This window comes from Rhinoraja longicauda, chromosome 2 (genome assembly GCF_053455715.1).
Source record: "Rhinoraja longicauda isolate Sanriku21f chromosome 2, sRhiLon1.1, whole genome shotgun sequence".
NCBI classification, from domain to species: domain Eukaryota; kingdom Metazoa; phylum Chordata; class Chondrichthyes; order Rajiformes; family Arhynchobatidae; genus Rhinoraja; species Rhinoraja longicauda.
In genome coordinates, this window is record NC_135954.1 from 8,415,152 (window position 1) to 8,434,254 (window position 19,103).

Genomic DNA, 19,103 nt, shown 5'->3' on the forward strand with positions numbered 1-19,103 from the left:
CGGCTCAGACGGGCAGACAGGACCAGGCATGGATAGGGTAGACAATCAGAACCTTTCTCCGCAGTGTGGAAACGCCCAACCCTAGCGGGCAAATCTACAGTGCCCTCCATAATGTTTGGGACAAAGACCCATCATTTATTTATATGCCTCTGTACTCCACAATTTGAGATTTGTAATAGAAACAAACATCACATAGGGTTAAAGTGCACATTTTCAGATTTTATTAAAGGCCACTTTTATACATTTTGGTTTCACCATGTAGAAATTACAGCAGTATTTATACAGCCCCCCCCCCCCCCCCCCCCCATTTCGGGGCACCATAATGTTTGGGACACAGCAATGTCATGTAAATGAAAATAATTATACTTAGTATTGTGTTGCATATCCTTTGCATGTAATGACTGCTTGAGCAATTACAAACACCTGTGAAGCCATGCGTCCCAAACATTGAAATGGGGGGGACTATGTATAAACACTGCTGTAATTTCTACATGGTGAAACCAAAATGTATAAAAATACCCTTTAATAAAATCTGACAATATGTACTTTAACCGCATGTGATTTTTTCTATTGCAAATCTGAAATTGTGGAGTACACAGGCAAATAAATAAATGATGGGTCTTTGTCCCAAATATTATGGAGGGCACTGTATAAGGTGAGAGGGGGAAAGTTTAATGGAGATGTTTGGGGACAGGTTTTCTTTACACAGAGAGTGATGGGGGCCTGGAACGCACTGCGGGGGATGGTGATGGAGGTATATTAGGTTTACTAATAAACCTAATCATATCAGGTTTACTAGGTTAATTCCCGGAATGGCGGGACTGTCCTATGTTGAAAGACTGGAGCGACTAGACTTGTATACAATGGAATTTAGAAGGATGAGAGGGGATCTTATCGAAACATATAAGATTATTAAGGGGTTGGACACGTAAGAGGCAGGAAACATGTTCCCAATGTTGGGGGAGTCCAGAACCAGGGGCCACAGTTTAAGAATAAGGGGTAAGCCATTTAGAACGGAGATGAGGAAAAACTTTTTCAGTCAGAGAGTTGTAAATCTGTGGAATTCTCTGCCTCAGAAGGCAGTGGAGGCCAATTCTCTGAATGCATTCAAGAGAGAGCTAGATAGAGCTCTTAAGGATAATGGAGTCAGGGGGTATGGGGAGAAGGCAGGAACGGGGTACTGATTGAGAATGATCAGCCATGATCACATTGAATGGCGGTGCTGGCTCGAAGGGCCGAATTGCCTCCTCCTGCACCTATTGTCTATTGTCTATTGACTGCTTGAGCAATTACAAACACCTGTGAAGCCATGTGTCCCAAACATTGAAATGGGGGGACCATGTATAAACACTGCTGTAATTTCTACATGGTGAAACCAAAATGTATAAAAATACCCTTTAATAAAATCTGACAATATGTACTTTAACCGCATGTGATTTTTTCTATTGCAAATCTCAAATTGTGGAGTACACAGGCAAATAAATAAATGATGGGTCTTTGTCCCAAATATTATGGAGGGCACCGTATAAGGTGAGAGGGGGAAAGTTTGTTGGAGATGTGCTGGGGCAAGTTTTCTTTACACAGAGAGTGATGGAACGCACTGCGGGGGATGGTGATGGAGGCAGATACGATAGTGGCATTTAAGATAATTTTAAACAGGCACATGGAATTGCAGGGAATGGAGTGATATGGATCATGTACAAGCATATGAGATCAGTTTAACCTGGCTTTTTGTCTGCCACAAACAGGGGTGGCAAGGTGGCGCAGTGGCAGAGCTGCCGCTTTCTACCGCCAGAGACCCGGGTTCGATCCTCGCTACGGCTGCTGCCTGTGCGGAGTTTGTACGTTCTCCTCGTGACCGTGCGGGTTTCCCCCGGCTGCTCCGATTTCATTCCCACATTCCAAAGACGTACATGCCACCCCATCCCCGGCTGGTCCACTCGTCCCTTCCTACCCAAACCACCCCATCCCCGGGCACTTTCCCCTGCAACCGCACGAGATGCAACACCTGTCCCTTTACCTCCCTCCTCAACTCCATCCAAGGACCCAAACAGTCTTTCCAGGTGAGACAGAGGTTCACCTGCACCTCCTCCAACCTCATCTATTGCATCCGCTGCTCCAGATGTCAACTTATTTACATCGGCGAAACCAAGCGCAGGCTCGGCGATCGCTTCGCTCAACACCTGCGCTGGGTCCACGTTGACCAAACTGATCTCCCGGTGGCCGAGCACTTCAACTCCCCCTCCCATTCCCAGTCTGACCTTTTTGTCATGGGCCTCCTCCAGTGCCATAGTGAGGCCCACCGGAAATTGGAGGAACAGCACCTCATATTTTGCCTGGGCAACTTGCAGCCCAGTGGTATGAACATCGACTTCTCCAACTTTAGATAGTTCCTCTGTCCCTCTCTTCCCCTCCTCCTTCCCAGATCTCCCTCTATCTTCCTGTCTCCACCTATATCCTTCCTTTGTCCCGCCCCCCTGACATCAGTCTGAAGAAGGGTCTCGACCCGAAACATCACCCATTCCTTCTCTCCTGAGATGCTGCCTGACCTGCTGAGTTACTCCAGCATTTTGTGAATAAATTCCTTCGATTTGTACCAGCATCTGCAGTTATTTTCTTATACTACATGTTTGTAGGTTGATTGGCTTCGGTAAAATTGTAAATTGTCCCTATTGTGCGAGATATTGTAGTGCACAGGGTGATTGCTGGACGGCATGTACTCGGTGGGCTGAATGGCCTGTTTCTACGCTGTATCTCTAAAGTCTAAAACATTGTGGGCTGAAGGGCCCGTTCCTATGCTGTACTGTTCTATAGATGCAACTAGAAGACTACATCACATGCAGTAATAAAATGGGGTCAAGGAAAGAGCGTTCACCTCGCGGCCCTGTTTCTACCAATCTTTCCGCCACCACGCACAAGAAGCACAAGAGGCCATTGTATGCAGATGCCGAGAAGTGTGTTCAGCTCTGGCGGAACAATTTCTAATCTTGTGATGTGGACTCGATAAGAAGAAGTAATAAAACGTAAATGAAAAGTTGAACTTCCGAAGATATTAGTTTAGTTTAGAGATGCAGTGCAGAAACAGGCCCCTCGGCCCAAAGAGTCCGTGCTGACCTGCGACACCAACAACATCTAACACACACAAGGAACAATTGACAAATATACCAAGCCAATTAACCTACAAACCTGTACGTCGTTGGAGCGCGTGTGAAAACCAGAGCACCCGGAGAAAACCCAAGCGGTCATAGGGAGAACGTACAAACCCCGCACAGACAGCACTCGTGGTCGGGATCAAACCCGGGTCTCTGGCGCCGTGAGGCGGCAACTCTACCGCTGCACCGCCTATTATTAAGAATAGGGGGTAGGCCATTTAGAACGGATATGAGGAAAAACATTTTCAGTCAGTGAGTTTCAATCTGTGGAATTCTCTGCCTCAGAAGGCAGTGGAGGCCAATTCTCTGGATGCTTTCGAGAGAAAGCTAGATAGAGCTCTTAAGGATAGCGGAGTCAGGGGGTATGGGGAGAAGGCAGGAACGGGGTACTGATTGAGAATGATCAGCCATGATCACATTAAATGGTGGTGCTGGCTCTAAGGGCCGAATGGCCTCCTCCTGCACCCATTGTCTATTGCCTATTGTCTATTAGATGCAGTAATAAAATGCAAATGAATAGCTGAACTTCCTAAGATGTTAAACAAAGGAAATTTAACAAACCAAGACCATTAATGAGGGCATTGTGCGCTGGCAGCTGTTCTGTACCTGTCACGTAGTGTGCGTGTTTTTGCTTGCAGCGCATCCACTTCCCAGATGGTCCTGCCGTTACCTGCACATCGATGGCCCCAGACCTCAATGGCCAGCGCTCCCTCCGAGACAAACTCCAGAAACTCCTCCGTTACGTGCACAACAAAATCCTGCAATGGTTTTCACAGAAGGAACACAGGAACAGAGAATGATCCCAGGAATGAGTGGGTTCACATATGATGAGCGTTTGCCAGCGCTGGGCCTGTACTGGCTGGAGTTTAGATTTAGAGATACAGCGCGGAAACAGGCCCTTTGGCCCACCGAGTCCGCGCCGCCCAGCGATCCCCGCACATTAACACTATCCCACACACACTAGGGACGATTTTTACATTTACCCAGTCAATTAACCTACATACCTGTACGTCTTTGGAATGCGGGAGGAAACCGAAGATCTCGGAGAAAAACCCACGCAGGTCACGGGGAGAACGTACAAACTCCGTACAGACGGCGCCCGTAGTCAGGATCGAAACTGAGTCTCCGGCGCTGCATTCGCTGTAAGGCAGCAACTTTACCGCTGTGCCACCGTGCCAGAAGGATGAGGGGATGGGGGGGGGGGGGGAAACCTTATTGAAACATACCTGAATAATGAAAGGCCTGGATAGAGTGGATATGGAGAGGATGTTTCCATTAGTGGGAGAGTCTAGGAAAAGAGGTCATAGCCTCAGAATTAAAGGATGTCCCTTTAGGAAGGAGATGAGGAGGAATTTATTTAGTCAGAGGGTGGAGAATCTGTGGAATTCAATGCCACAGAAGGCTGTGGAGGCCGTCAATGGCATTGTTGACCCCGGGGCTAGCATGGATGTGATGGGCCAAAGGGCCTGATTCTGTGCTGTACGACCCCCCCCTGAGTTTACTAGGACCAGCTTACCTTACTGTGGTCAAACTTCACCATGTACTGCACGGCCTTGTTTTTGAGCGAAGGCTTATCCGGATTGACCATTGGGGGAGCAACTGTTTGCTCAGAATGCTCCCAGAAGATGTATTGGCAGAATACAAAGTTTGATAAGTTGATAGGAAGTCCTGTAGCTTCTTTTATTTTTACCTGTGGAGATAGTGCAACAAACTGAGAAGCTTTTCACCAACTCCAAAATTTTTAGTAAAATAACATTACTGGTGGCAATGCATACATAGTCATAGAATTATGCAGCACAGAAATATGCCCTTGCCACATCTATACTTGCCACATCCACCTGCCTATGTTTGGCCCATATTCCTCTAGAACTTTCTAATCCATTTAGTTTAGTCTTGTTTTGAGATGCAGCGCAGAAATAGGCCCTTCGGCCCACCGGGTCCGCACCGACCATCGATCCCCGCACTTTAACATTATCCTAAGCAAACTCAGGTCAATTTACAATTATTCCAAGCCAATTAACCTCCAAACCTATATGTCTTTGGAGCGTGGGAGGAAACCAGAGATTCCAGAGAAAACCCATGCAGGTCACGGGGAGAACGTACAGACAAGCACCTGTAGTCAGGATCAAAACTGGTTCTCTGGCTCTGTAAGGCAGCAACTCTACTGAGGCCCTCTGAGGGGGCGCTGTAAACTGTTTATGTATGTGTTGTTAGGCTTGTGTGCTATTGTATGTTCTTTTTTAGTACCTGCACTGATGTACAGCACTTTGGTCAACGTGGGTTGTGTTTAAATGTGCTATACAAATAAAATTGACTTGACTTGACTATTGCTGAGCCATCGTGCCACCCTAAGCTGGACAAACTTTTTATTTCCAAATTTGAAATTTCACTTCAGCAGTTGCTGTGAATTGTTCAAATATTGAGTTTTGAAGTTGTAGGAAAGATGTAGCGCCATGTTATAGGAAAGATGTTGTCAAGCTGGAAAGGGTGCAGGGAAGATTTACGAGGATGTTGCCGGGACTCAAAGGCCTGAGCTACAGGGAGAGGCTGAGCAGGCTGGGACTCTATTCCTTGCAGCACAGGAGGTATAGGGGTTATCTGAAAGAGGTGTACAAAATCATAAGAGGAATAGATCAGGTAAACGCACAGAGTCTCTTGCCCAGAGTAGGGGAAACAGAGGACATAGGTTTAAGATTATAAGATTATAAGAAACGTATAAGATTATTAAGGGGTTGGATACATTAGAGGCAGGAAACATGTTCCCAATGTTGGGGGAGTCCAGAACCAGGGGCCACAGTTTAAGAATAAGGGGTTGGCCATTTAGAACGGAGATGAGGAAAAACATTTTCAGTCAGAGAGTTGTGAATCTGTGGAATTCTCTGCCTCAGAAGGCAGTGGAGGCCAATTCTCTGAATGCATTCAAGAGAGAGCTAGATAGAGCTCTTAAGGATAGCGGAGTCAGGGGGTATGGGGAGAAGGCAGGAGCGGGGTACTGATTGAGAATGATCAGCCATGATCACATTGAATGGCGGTGCTGGCTCGAAGGGCCGAATGGCCTCCTCCTGCACCTATTGTCTATTGTCTATTGTTTAAGGTGAGGGGGGAAAAGATTTAATAGGAACCTGAAGGGTAACTTTTTTTACACAAATAATGGTGGGTGCTTCTTAAACATTGTGTAAAACTCTCTGTAATCTTTAAAGAGGAGGAGGTAGTTGAGGTAGGTGCTATCACAATGTTTAAGGAGCATTTAGATGGGTACACGGATACAATAGGTTTCGAAGGATGTGTGCCAAATGCAGGTTGGTGGGACTAGTGCAGATGGGACATGTTGGTTGGGTGGGCAAGTTGGGTCCAAGGGCCTGCTTCACGCTGTGTGACTCAATGACTCCAACTCTGGTACTGAGCTTGGTGTTGTGCCTCATAGCCAGCAGAAACTTGATGGTGTTCCTTTAGCACCCAATGATTGATTGATAGATGCAGCACGGAAACAGGCCCAACAGCAAAAACGAGTCCAAGCCGATCATCGATCACCCGTTCACACTAGTTCTATGTTATCCCACTCTTGTTATCCCACTCTATGTTATCCCACTCATCCCACTCTATGTTATCCCACTCTTGGGATATCTTATCCCACTCTATGTTATCCCACACTAGTTCTATGTTATCCCACTCTTGTTATCCCACTCTATGTTATCCCACTCTATGTTATCCCACTCTTGGGATATGTTATCCCACACTATGTTATCCCACACTAGTTCTATGTTATCCCACTCCCACTAGTGTTATCCCACTAGTTCTATGTTATCCCACTCTAGTGGGAACGATCCCACTAGTTCTATGTTATCCCACTCAGGGAGTGTCCACTCCCTGAACACACATGGGAAAGTTTCTTGAGTCCAATTAACCTACAGTCAGTCCCACACGTCTTTGCAATGTGGGAGGAAACCGGAGCACCCGGAGGAAACCCGCGTTGTCACAGGGAGAATGTGCAAACTCCACACAGGCCACAGGCTACACTCGAAGTCAGGATCGAACCCCAATCTATGGCGCTGTGAGGCAGCAGGTCGACCAGCTAAAATTTGCAGGAAGGAACTGCAGATGCTGGCTTACACCGTAGATGGACACTAAATGCTGGAGTAACTCAGTGGGTCAGGCCTGACTCACTTACTTACTCCTGCATTTTGTGTCGATCTTAGCTCTACTAGCTAATTTTGTTTCAAAGGACACGCCTTAAATTTTATTACTGCTGCAACTTTGTTTTTTGTAACTGCCTTCTCATTCTCCAGATCACTGTTCTGCAGTTTTGCCAATCATACATAACCACTCAGAAAGCTGGAACATGCAATGGCACTGAGATATTTGCCAACTTATTATTGAGTAGGCTTAAAACAAAACAGCTGACATTAGAGGGTCATTATGCAGCTGGTTTGAAAATCTGGTGCATAGCTTTTTAAAAAAAAAGTATGGTACAACTTTATACTCTGCATTGCAGTTTTATTCTGAGACTAGACCAAGTGGACCCATTGGGCCCAAACCTCTCCTACATTGGTGCAGCACCCTCTCCTCTCCCCCCTCCTACCCCCTCCCTCACTCCCTTCCTCCTCCCTCACCCCCTCCCCTCCCCCCCCCCACCCCCTCCCTCACTCCCTTCCTCCTCCCTCACCCCCTCCCCTCCCCCCCCACTCCATCCCCCTCAACCCCCTTATCCTCCCTCCTCACCCCCTCCCTCCCTCCAAGCCCCCCTTCCCTCCACTCCTCCTCCCCCTCCTTCCCTCGGAGAAAGATTTAAACTTTAAAATGTGAATAACTTTAAATATATAACACAGATTTCAATGAAACTTCTTCCATTAGCACCAAAGGGAGTGGGGGGGGGAGGGGAGGGGGTGAGGGAGGAGGAAGGGAGTGAGGGAGGGGGTGGGGGGGGGGGGAGGGGAGGGGGTGAGGGAGGAGGAAGGGAGTGAGGGAGGGGGTAGGAGGGGGGAGAGGAGAGGGTGCTGCACCAATGTAGGAGAGGTTTGGGCCCAATGGGTCCACTTGGTCTAGTCTCAGAATAAAACTGCAATGCAGAGTATAAAGTTGTACCATACTTTTTTTTAAAAAAGCTATGCACCAGATTTTCAAACCAGCTGCATAATGACCCTCTAATGTCAGCTGTTTTGTTTTAAGCCTACTCAATAATAAGTTGGGCCTAAAATTGTCGTGCCATCATGTACCGTTTTGGCTGTAGTTCAGGAACAAACAAACAAACGAGGGTTTTAATATATAGATATCACAGACATGGCATGAGATAAGTTCATAATCTCATAGGGGCAGAATTAGGCCATTCGGCCCATCATGTCTACCACGCCATTCCATCATTCAAACATGGCTGATATATTTTTCCCTTTCAACCCCATTTTCCTGCCTTCTTCCCACAACCCCTGACAACCATACCAACCAAGAATCTGTCAGCCTCCGCCTTCAAAATATCCATTAATTTGGCCTCCACAGCCTTCTGTGGCAATGAATTCCACAGATTCCACTGACTAAAGATTACAGAGAGTTTTACACACTACCTGGTCAATCACAAGCACTGACTTCCCCACCATCAAAGGGAACTATAGATGGCACTGGCTCAAACAGACAGCCAGCATCATCAAAAACCCACATCATGCAGGCCACACTCTCATTTTGCTCCAATCATCAGAAATAAGGAACAGGAGTATGAAATCCACGACCTCCAGGTTCAATAATAGCTTCTTCTAAACAACCATTGCACTTGAACACCACACAACACTAACCTCAGCACCTACGAACTTCTACGGACTGCCTTTAGGAATGCTTTACATTTTAATATTTTGTATAACGTTCAATATTTTTCTTTGCTCTCAGCTCTGCCACCTTGGTGATGTTAAAAAATATAATCTAATGAAGATCATATGTATGTAATATGACAATTACATGCTTAAATCGTAAACATTAAATTACAATTTAATTAATTATAATTAATTGACTAAATTAAAATCTGCAAGTGATTTTCTCATGGTCAACGTTCTCACTAGTCGACCATTATTCCAGGGATTCGCAACGGCAACGATGTGTTGTCAATGAGAGGTATTTAGAAACATAGAAAATAGGTGCAGGAGTAGGCCATTCGGCCTATCCACTGACCTGGCCTCCACAACCCTATGTGGCAATGAATTCCACAGACTCACCTGACTGAAGAAATTCCTCATCCACTTTCTATAGATCCGTACCCGTTCCATATTCTATTCCTACTTACCCTGCAGGTTAATTTCCTTGCCATGTGCACGATATCACCGTTGTTATCCATAACCTCACAGCTCCCACTCTCACTCGAGTTCTCTGAAGAATCGTCGCCACCATCCAGACGTTCTGGAATCGCACCGTTAATGCGCATTACTTCAACATGGAGTCTCCCAGCGACCTTTATTCAATTCAACAGGGGAAATGTTTGCCATGTTACGCATTTTAATTTTACTTTAGTTCGACAGGTTAGTTTAGTTAGAGAGTTTAGTTTAGTTTAGTTTAGTTTAAAGATACAGCGCGGAAACAGGCCCTTTGGCCCACTGTGTCCAAACCGACCAGCGATCCCCGCACATTAACGCCACCCTACACACACTGGAGACAATTTACACCTATACCAAGTCAATTAACCTACAAACCTGTACGTCTTTGGAGTGTGGGAGGAAACCAAAGATCTCGGAGAAAACCCTTGGGGTCACGGGGAGAACGTACCCCATACAGACAAGCACCCTTAGTCGGGATTGAACACGGTTCTCTGGTACTGCAAACGCTGTAATGCAGCAACTCTTTTGCTGCACCACCCAGTGCAGCCCTGTTAGATTAGTTAGATAGGAACATGGATAGGGCAGGTTTGGAGGCATATGGCCAAATGCGGGCAGGTGGGACTAGTGTAGCTGGGACATTGTTGGCCGGTGTGGTCAAGTTGGGCCGAAGGGCCTGTTTCCACGCTGTATCATTCTATTACTCTAGTTTTTAGTTTAGTTTAGAGATACAGTGTGGAAACAGGCCAACCGAGTCCGCGCCGACCAGCGATCCCCACACACTAACACTATCCAACAGATCCTAGAAACAATTTACAATTTTACCGAAGCCAATTAACCAACAAACCTGTGCATCTTTGGAGTGCAGGAAGAAACCCAGGGAAAACTCACGCAGGTCACGGGGAGAATGTACAAACTCTGTACAGGCAGGCACCCAGGGTCAGGGTAGAACCCTGTCTCTGGCGCTGTAAGGAAGCAACTCTCCCGTTGTCCCACCGTGCCTCCCACTGTTTGCCTCAGACTAAAGTAAAATCAAAGTACCATTGTACTCTCTCCACGATCATTCAGCTTTACATTAAGCAACCAAAGTATTGTAGAAAACAAACACGGAACTTTAATAAACTGAAACAGAATTTAACAGTGGGCCTCTTTATTTTTGTTGACTATTGGCTGATATGTCGTGTTACAATGTATTTCCCGTTTGTGACCATATATGGCAATGTTTGGCATCCAGTGTAATTGTAATGTGATATAGACAATAGACAATAGGTGCAGGTGTAGGCCATTCGGCCCTTCGAGCCAGCACCGCCATTCAATGTGATCATGGCTGATCATTCTCAATCAGTACCCCGTTCCTGCCTTCTCCCCATACCCCCTGACTCCGCTATCCTTAAGAGCTCTATCTAGCTCTCGCTTGAATGCATTCAGAGACTTGGCCTCCACTGCCTTCTGAGGCAGTGAATTCCACAGATTTACAACTCTCTGACTGAAAAAGTTTTTCTTCATCTCCGTTCTAAATGGCCTATCCCTTATTCTTAAACTGTGGCTTAAATGGTAGAACTTACCTACTATCAGAACTGTCAATCAAACCATTTAGCTCTTGAAATTCCTTTTTGTTTTGGTTTTATTTGGTATGTTTGTCTTTTTCTTTTTTTTCCCATTATACTGTGTATATTTGTAAAATGAATTCTCATTTGTATTTTTGTGAAGCTCAATAAAATAATTTAAAAAATAATAATAATTTAAGAATATTTCAGGTATACAGTCTACACTCTTTATAAAGGACCTCTTTATTTTTGTTTTCAAGAGAGAGTTAGATACAGCTCTTAGGGCTAATGGAATCAAGGGATACGGGGAGAAAGCAGGAACGGGGTACTGATTTTGGATGATCAGCCATGATCATATTGAATGACGGTGCTGGCTCGAAGGGCAGAATGGCCTACTCCTGCACCTATTTTTCTATGTTTCTATGTTTCTTTATAACTGATTTTGGTTATAGTGGACGGAGTGTCAATAGACAATAGACAATAGGTGCAGGAGGAGGCCATTCGGCTCTTCGAGCCAGCACCGCCATTCAATGTGATCATGGCTGATCATTCTCAATCAGTACCCCGTTCCTGCCTTCTCCCCATACCCCCTGACTCCGCTATCCTTAAGAGCTCTATCTAGCTCTCTCTTGAATGCACAGTAATCAGACACCATGGTCTATTTAAGAACACAGGTCCGCTGGTTACTCTGCGGAAGGTCAAAGAAATTGACAAGCAATTGCTTCGATCGAGATGTGCAGTGATACTCTATTAAACAATGTTTTAAACTGCCTTTAGTATTTTTAGTTTGCAGTAACAAAAATACACCTATAACTGTTAAAAATAACTCTCTCACGGAATGATCGCTAGGGGCTTAGAGTTAATCCCAGTTTACAGTTTAGTTTATTGTCATGTGTACCGAGGTACAGTGAAAAGCTTTTGTTGCGGGCTAACCAGTCAGCATGATTACAATCGATCCACTTACAGTTTATAGATACATGATAAGGGAATGACGTCTAGTGCAAGGTAAAGCCAGCAAAGTCCGATCAAGGGAAACTCGGTAGTGAGGTAATAATAATAGTATTTCTAGCTTACAGTAACAAAAGTTAATTTATAACTGTTAAAAATAACTTTATTTCGTTGTTTCACAGAGTGACCGCCAGGTGGTTGGAACTAATCCCTTACTCGGTTAGTTTAGTTTAGAGATACAGCGCGGAAACAGGCCCTTCGGCCCACCGACCAGCGATCCCCGCACATTAACACTACGCGACACACACTGGGGACAATTTTACATTTACGCCAAGCCAATTAACTTACAAACCTGTACGTCTTGGTAGTGTGGGAGGAAAGAGAAGATCTCGGAGAAAACCCACGCAGGTCACGGGGAGAACGTACAAACTCCGTACAGACAAGTAGCTGTAGTAAGGATTGAACCCGGGTCTCTAGCTCTGTATGGTGAGCATCTCGACCGCTGCGCCACCGCGCCGCCCAAATAAGCGGACAATCGGCAATAATGGACACCATTCCCCCTCTATGGACCGTTCTAACGAGGGTTATCTCTACACCGTCTATGTCAACATTCACCTCGCCCTGCTGGCTGATGATGGGAACAGCATAATCTAGTTTAGCATCGTGGTACAGGCATTCCAGGAAGACGTTGGCTACGCCAATCAAGTTATGGTTTTCTTGGGCCTCGTAGAACGGGTCGCCGTGTTTGCTGAGAAGTTTGTTGTACTGTAGTGGGATTAAAGGAATAACGATTAATAAATTATAGTGGGAAAGGAAGTTTCTCCAGCACAGTCCCTTATTCAAGCAGTTTTGCCAAGTGTGGAAATTCAATAATGCATGGAATTTACAAACACAAATCCTTATTCCATTATTGTCTAGTGCAGCATATTTGTGCAATAGTATGTCCTACAAAACCGCTCTTACAAGCCAACTCTAATTGGTAAATGGCAACATTTCTCAAACAGTTCAGCATTCACATGTTCCTTGCACTCACATATTCAACCATGTCTTTCTCCCTCCAATCTTGATAGAGATCTCTCATATCAATCAATTTGTTCTCCAGTTTCTCGATTGCCCACACTTGGGTACCTTTTCCCTTGCGTCGAACTTGGATGGCGGATTCGCTCACAATTGCTCCCCTCTGTGTAGATAAAGAACAGTAAAGCTTTTCACTGTACCTCGGTACACATGACAATAAACCAAACTAAACAGAACTAAACTGTTTTCAAGAGAGAGTGGAGATTTTTCAAGAGAGAGTGAGATTTAGCTCTTAGGACTAAGGGAATCGTGGGGGGAAAAAACAGAACAGGGTACTGATTTTGGATGATCAGCCATCATCATATTGAATGGCGGTGCTGGCTCGAAGGGCAGAATGGCCTACCCCCGCACCTATTTTCTATCAAAGCAAGTTATCACGAAGGATTGGTGCAACGCTTTGCTCATCCACATCTAAAAGAAAGGTAAAATACAATACACATTGAACACAACATCTGAAACGTTTTGAAGGAGCGGATTCATCGGCATCTTCAAAGAGGGAATACAGACCAATTGTAGGAACGTGGAGAGTGTGGATGTGGAGAGGATGTTTCCACTAGTGGGAGAGTCTAGGACTAGAGGTCATAGCCTCAGAATTAAAGGACGTTCCTTTAAGAAGGAGATGTGGAGGAGTTTCTTTAGTCAGAGGGTGGTGAATCTGTGGAATCCATTGCCACAGAAGGCTGTGGAGGCCAAGTCAATGGATATTTGTAAGGCAGAGATAGATAGATTCTTGATTAGTACAGGTGTTCGGGGTTATGAGGAAAAGACAGGAAAATGGGGAAAGGAGGGAGAGAGAGATCAGCCATGACTAAATAGGGGAGTAGACGTAACGGGCCGAATGGCCTAATTCTGCTCCTATCACTTACGAACTTATGAAACAAAGTTCAATTATAAATTAGAGCCAAAACATGGAGTGAAATCACAACAGACTGGAGGAGGGAACAATGAGTGGAAGGGTGGCAGGGTATCACAGGTGCCACTACTTACAGCTCCAGAGACCAAGGTTCAACCCTGACCTCAGGTGCTGTCTCTGTGAATTTGGTACGTTCTCCCTGTGACCATGTTGAAACAGAGAAATATAGAAAATAGGTGCAGGAGGAGGCCATTTGGCCCTTCGAGCCAGCACCGCCATTCATTGTGATCATGGCTGACCATCCACAATCAGTAACCCGTGCCTGCCTTCTCCCCATATCCCTTGATTCCGCTAGCCCCTAGAGCTCTATCTAACTCTCTTTTAAATTCATCCAGTGAATTGGCCTCCACTGCCCTCGTGGCAGAGAATTCCGCAAATTCACAACTCTCTGGGTGAAAAAGTTTCTTCTCACCTCAGTTTTGAATGGCCTCCCCTTTATTCTTAGACTGTATCCCCTCCCCTATAGGTTTCCTCCAGTAGCTTCAGTTTCCTCCTTCATCCCAAAGACCCAGAGTTTGCTGGATTAATTGCCCACTGTAAATTGCTACGAGTGTGTAGACGAATGGGGGGGGGGGGGGGTGAATCGATAGGATGGTGGAGGGAATCAAATGGGATATTTGTATGAGATTAGGGTAAATGGTTGACATGGATGGATTCAGTGAACCTGTTGTTTCAGTGCTGCAAGACTCCATGTCTGAGCATAGATTCGTAGAGCGTGAAAACAGGCCCTTCGGCTCAACCTGCCCATGCCAACAACATGCGCATCTACACTAGATATGCACCAACACTGCAAGGTGCCATTTTCAGATTACCAAAGGGGCGTCTCTTGAAGTAACCTATGCAGATTTAAAGCAGATTTTTCCCTTAGAAAATTAATCAAAAAGTAAAACCATAATATCTCTATGAAGAAACAACAGGTGAGCCCCACGTTACACCCGTTCAAGTTACAGAAATTCCCCCTTACAAAATTCACCAATACATCCTCTCCACATCCACTCTATCCAAGCCTTTCACTAAGATTCTCTATGTTTCAATTAGGTTCCCCCTCAAACTCCAGCGAGTACAGGCCCAGTGCCGACAATCGCTCATCATAGGTTAACCTCCTCATTCCTGGGATCATTCTTGTAAACCTCCTCCAGAGCCAGCACATCCTTCCACAGATATGGTGCCCAAAATTGCTCACAATATTCCAAATGTGGCATTACCAGCGCCTTATAGAGCCTCAACATTACATCCCTGTTTTCGTATCCAAGCCCTCTTGAAATAAATGCTAGCATTGAGTTTGCTTTCTTAACGGGCCTGTGGGAATAGGGTAGCTGGGATATGTTGGCCGGTGTGGGCAAGTTGGGCCGAAGGGCCTTTTTCCCCACACTGTATCACTCTATGACTCCCCAAAACATTGGGATATGGAATAAAATTTGCTCCTACTGAATTTATGTGGTAAAAGTAAATAAACAAACACAATGCATAATTTTTTCAACTTGCGTTTCTTGACACTTGCACAGATGACATTGGCCAATGGTCAATACAAGCTATTTGCTACCCTCTTAACATGAGGATTACCTGTGCTGAATTATCTGGTGCCTTCTACCATATGGAAGGAAATTACAAGTAAAATAAACAAAGTTTCCTCCTTATTACGAATAATGGATTTGTTTTCCCAAACTTGGATTGGTTTCTTTGGAGTGTGACTGACTGAGGGGTTTAAAGGAGATGAGCGGGGCAAGTTTTTTTTATACACAGAGAGTGGTTGGTACCAAGGGAGGTGCTGGAGGCAGAAGCTGGGATGTCAGATTCCCTTCTCCGATGACATGGGTGAACTAGTCTGGATTTTCCACCAGTCCAAAAAAGGTCATCTTGGTCGGACCAGCAACAAAATGAACAGCGGGGCAAAATCTGACCCTCCAGCATGTATTGACCCATTGACCTTCAAAAGTGATGCGTTTAACAAATCAATAGCCCATGATAATTGACAAAGGAAAACAAGTGTAGAAAATGTGTCCAAAATCATGCGAGAAATAGATCAGGTAGATGCACAGAGTCTCTTGCCCACAGTGGGGGGGGGGATCGAGGACCAGAGGACAGAGGTTTAAGGTGAAGGGGAAAGGATTTAATGGGAATCTGAGGGGTAACTTTTTCACACAAAGGGTGGAGGGTGTATGGAACGAGCTGCCAGAGGAGGTAGTTGAGGCAGGGACTATCACAATGCTTATGAAACATTCAGACAGGTACATGGATAGGACAGGTTTAGAGGGATATGGGCCAAACCCAGGCAGGTGGGACGAGTGTAGCTGGGAAAATGTTGGCCGGTGTGGGCAAGTTGGGCAGAAGGGCCTGTTTCCACATTGTAAGACTCTATGACTATCAGTCTGAAGAAGAGTCCCGACCCAAAGAGTCTGAAGAAAGGTTCCGACCCCAAACGTCACCTATCCATGTTATCCAGAGATGCTGCCTAAGTTACACCAGAACTGTGTGCCCTTTTTTTTGTTGTAAACATGCATCTGCGGGTCCTTGTTTCTACATGGAAAACAAATGTTGGCCGTCTTAAAATAATCAGTTTGGAAGCAACGTTGCAGAATCTGCCTACCTTCCTGTTGGCGCTGAGATTTGCTGCTGGGATTTGCAATGTTACTTGGTAATCGGTCTGTTTATCCATCTCTTCCGCCAGGAAGTTGGCTTCTCTCACCAGAGCGTTGGCTCTCACGATTTGCTCTCTCAACTTCGCCAGACTGTGACGGAAGAGTTGATCCCTGCAACAGGAAAACAAAGACTGGAAAAAATGAATCAACATTACCCACCCCCCTTTCCCCACTAAGTTCAGGAGTTTAAGAAACTAACTGCAGATGCTGGTACAAATCAAAGGTATTTATTCGCAAAATGCTGGAGTAACTCAGCAGGTCAGGCAGCATCTCAGGAGCGAAGGAATGGGTGACGTTTCGGGTCACGACCTGAAACATCACCCATTCCTTCTCTCCTGAGATGCTGCCTGACCTGCTGAGTTACTCCAACATTTAGTGAATAAAAGTTCAGGAGTTTCATTTGTTACTGAAAATGCTCTGGACTTTAGTTTAGTTTAGAGTTTAGGGATACAGCACGGAAGCCGGCCCTTTGGCCCACCAAGTCCGTGCTGACCAGTGATCCCCGTACACTAGCACTATCCTACACACTAGGGACAATTTACAATCTTTAGCGAAGCCAATTAACCGATAAACATGTTTAACCTATAAACTGGTTTAGTTTAGTTTTTAATTTTTTGAAACTTAGTGTGGAAAGAGGCCCTTCGGCCCACTAAATCTGCGCCGATCAGCGATCACCTGTACGCTAGTTCTATCCTAATGGACAATTTACAGAAACCAATTAACGTACAAACCTGCAGTTCTTTGGAGCGTGGGAGGAAACCGGAGCATCGAGGGACAACCCACGCTGGTCTCGGGGTGAACGTACAAACTCCGTACCGACACGCACCCACCCGTAGTCAGGATCAAACCCAGGTCTCTGGCACTGTAAGGCAGCAACTCTACTTCTGCGCCACCGTGCCGTCCCAAGCTGACCCCCCCAGTTGAGTACAAGAAGCAGAGGGGTTGGGGAGCAGTGGATATTGAAGTAGTCTGCCGTGCATAGTTCAGCTAGACGCGTGGTCAATATTGGTTTGCACACTCATACAAATAGATCGATGGGAAGAGTGTGGAGTGAGCGATGAGCCAAACACAGGCAAATGAGATTACCCAATTTCGCTTGGACAGCTTACACCTCAGCAGTATGAATATTGACTTCTCTAACTTCAAGTAACCCTTGCTTTCCCTCTCTCTCCATCCCTCCCCCTTCCTAGTTCTCCGACCAGTCTGACTGCCCCCCCCCTGATTAAATTTTATCTCTGTATCATATAAGATTATTAAGGGGTTGGACACGTTAGAGGCAGGAAACATGTTCCCAATGTTGGGTGGTTCCAGAACCAGGGACCACAGTTTAAGAATAAGGGGTAGGCCATTTAGAACGGAGATGAGGAAAACTTTTTCAGTCAGAGAGTTGTAAATCTGTGGAATTCTCTGCCTCAGAAGGCAGTGGAGGCCAATTCTCTGAATGCATTCAAGAGAGAGCTTGATAGAGCTCTTAAGGATAGCGGAGTCAGGGGGTATGGGGAGAAGGCAGGAACGGGGTACTAATTGAGAATGATCAGCCATGATCACATTGAATGGTGGTGCTGGCTCGAAGGGCCGAATGGCCTACTCCTGCACCTATTGTCTATTGTCTATCGTTATCACCTTCGCCTAGAATGATCTATTCTACATTTTCCTTGAACCTCATCTCCTTTGATGTAACGTTTTCGCACCTTACCTTTCCTTATCCTGTGCCTCCCTCTCCCCTGACTTCCAGTTTGAAAAATGGTCTCGACCCGAAACATCACCCATTCCTTCTTTCCAGAGATACTGCCTGTCCCGCTGAGTTACTCCAGCATTCTGTGTCTATCTTCGTTGTAAACCAGCATCTGCAGTTCCATCTTGCACATTACCCAAATCTGCCAACTTGGTCAGCATGGGCCGAAGGGCCTGTTTCTGCGCTGTATCTCTAAACTAAACTGAACTAAAAAAAAGACAAGGTGGGTCTGTTTTGGCGCCGCCTGACTCGTACCTCTCCTCAGACCAGAGCTTGACTTTCTGCTGTGCAGTTTGGGGGGTGTACGATAATCTATCGATGCTCTGACGGTGCAGTCTGTCCGGAGACAGCAGCTGTTGACGAAGGAGATCCAGCTCCCGCTCGTACATCAGTCGCTGTTCTTCAAGTGCGTTTTGTTTCTCCTCTAAGTGCTGCTTCTCGAGAACCTGCACCACGTTCTGCACAGGATCTGCAACAAAAAAACAAACAAGAAAATCACACAAGGTGGTTAAATGCAGTTTGCACCCCTCCCCCTCCCTCCAAAAAAACATCTAGGTGTTTGAGGTTCTGCCTCAGAAGGCAGTGGAGGCCAATTCTCTGAATGCATTCAAGAGAGAGCTAGATAGAGCTCTTTAGGATAGCGGAGTCAGGGGGTATGGGGAGAGGGCAGGAACGGAGTACTGATTGAGAATGATCAGCCATGATCACATTGAATGGCGGTGCTGGCTCGAAGGGCCGAATGGCCAACTCCTGCAGCTATAGTCCATTGTCTATTGTCTACGGCAGGCACGGGTTACTGATTGTG

The 19,103-nt window shown here is 45.8% G+C and overlaps 1 protein-coding gene across 5 annotated transcripts in view; it reads right to left on the minus strand.

The window, feature by feature from the left end:
- The window catches only part of kif13a (kinesin family member 13A), a 269,942-nt gene that overhangs the window by 81,209 nt on the left and 169,630 nt on the right, over positions 1-19,103 (minus strand). For all 5 annotated transcript variants that reach the window (XM_078414771.1, XM_078414778.1, XM_078414761.1 and 2 more), the window contains exons 17-23: positions 18,554-18,767; positions 16,512-16,674; positions 12,968-13,114; positions 12,550-12,699; positions 9,415-9,579; positions 4,669-4,842; positions 3,759-3,910 (exon numbers count right to left, since the gene is read on the minus strand). In XM_078414771.1, the coding sequence (XP_078270897.1) occupies positions 3,759-3,910; positions 4,669-4,842; positions 9,415-9,579; positions 12,550-12,699; positions 12,968-13,114; positions 16,512-16,674; positions 18,554-18,767 (1,165 nt within the window). The remainder of the gene's footprint in view (positions 1-3,758; positions 3,911-4,668; positions 4,843-9,414; positions 9,580-12,549; positions 12,700-12,967; positions 13,115-16,511; positions 16,675-18,553; positions 18,768-19,103) is intronic.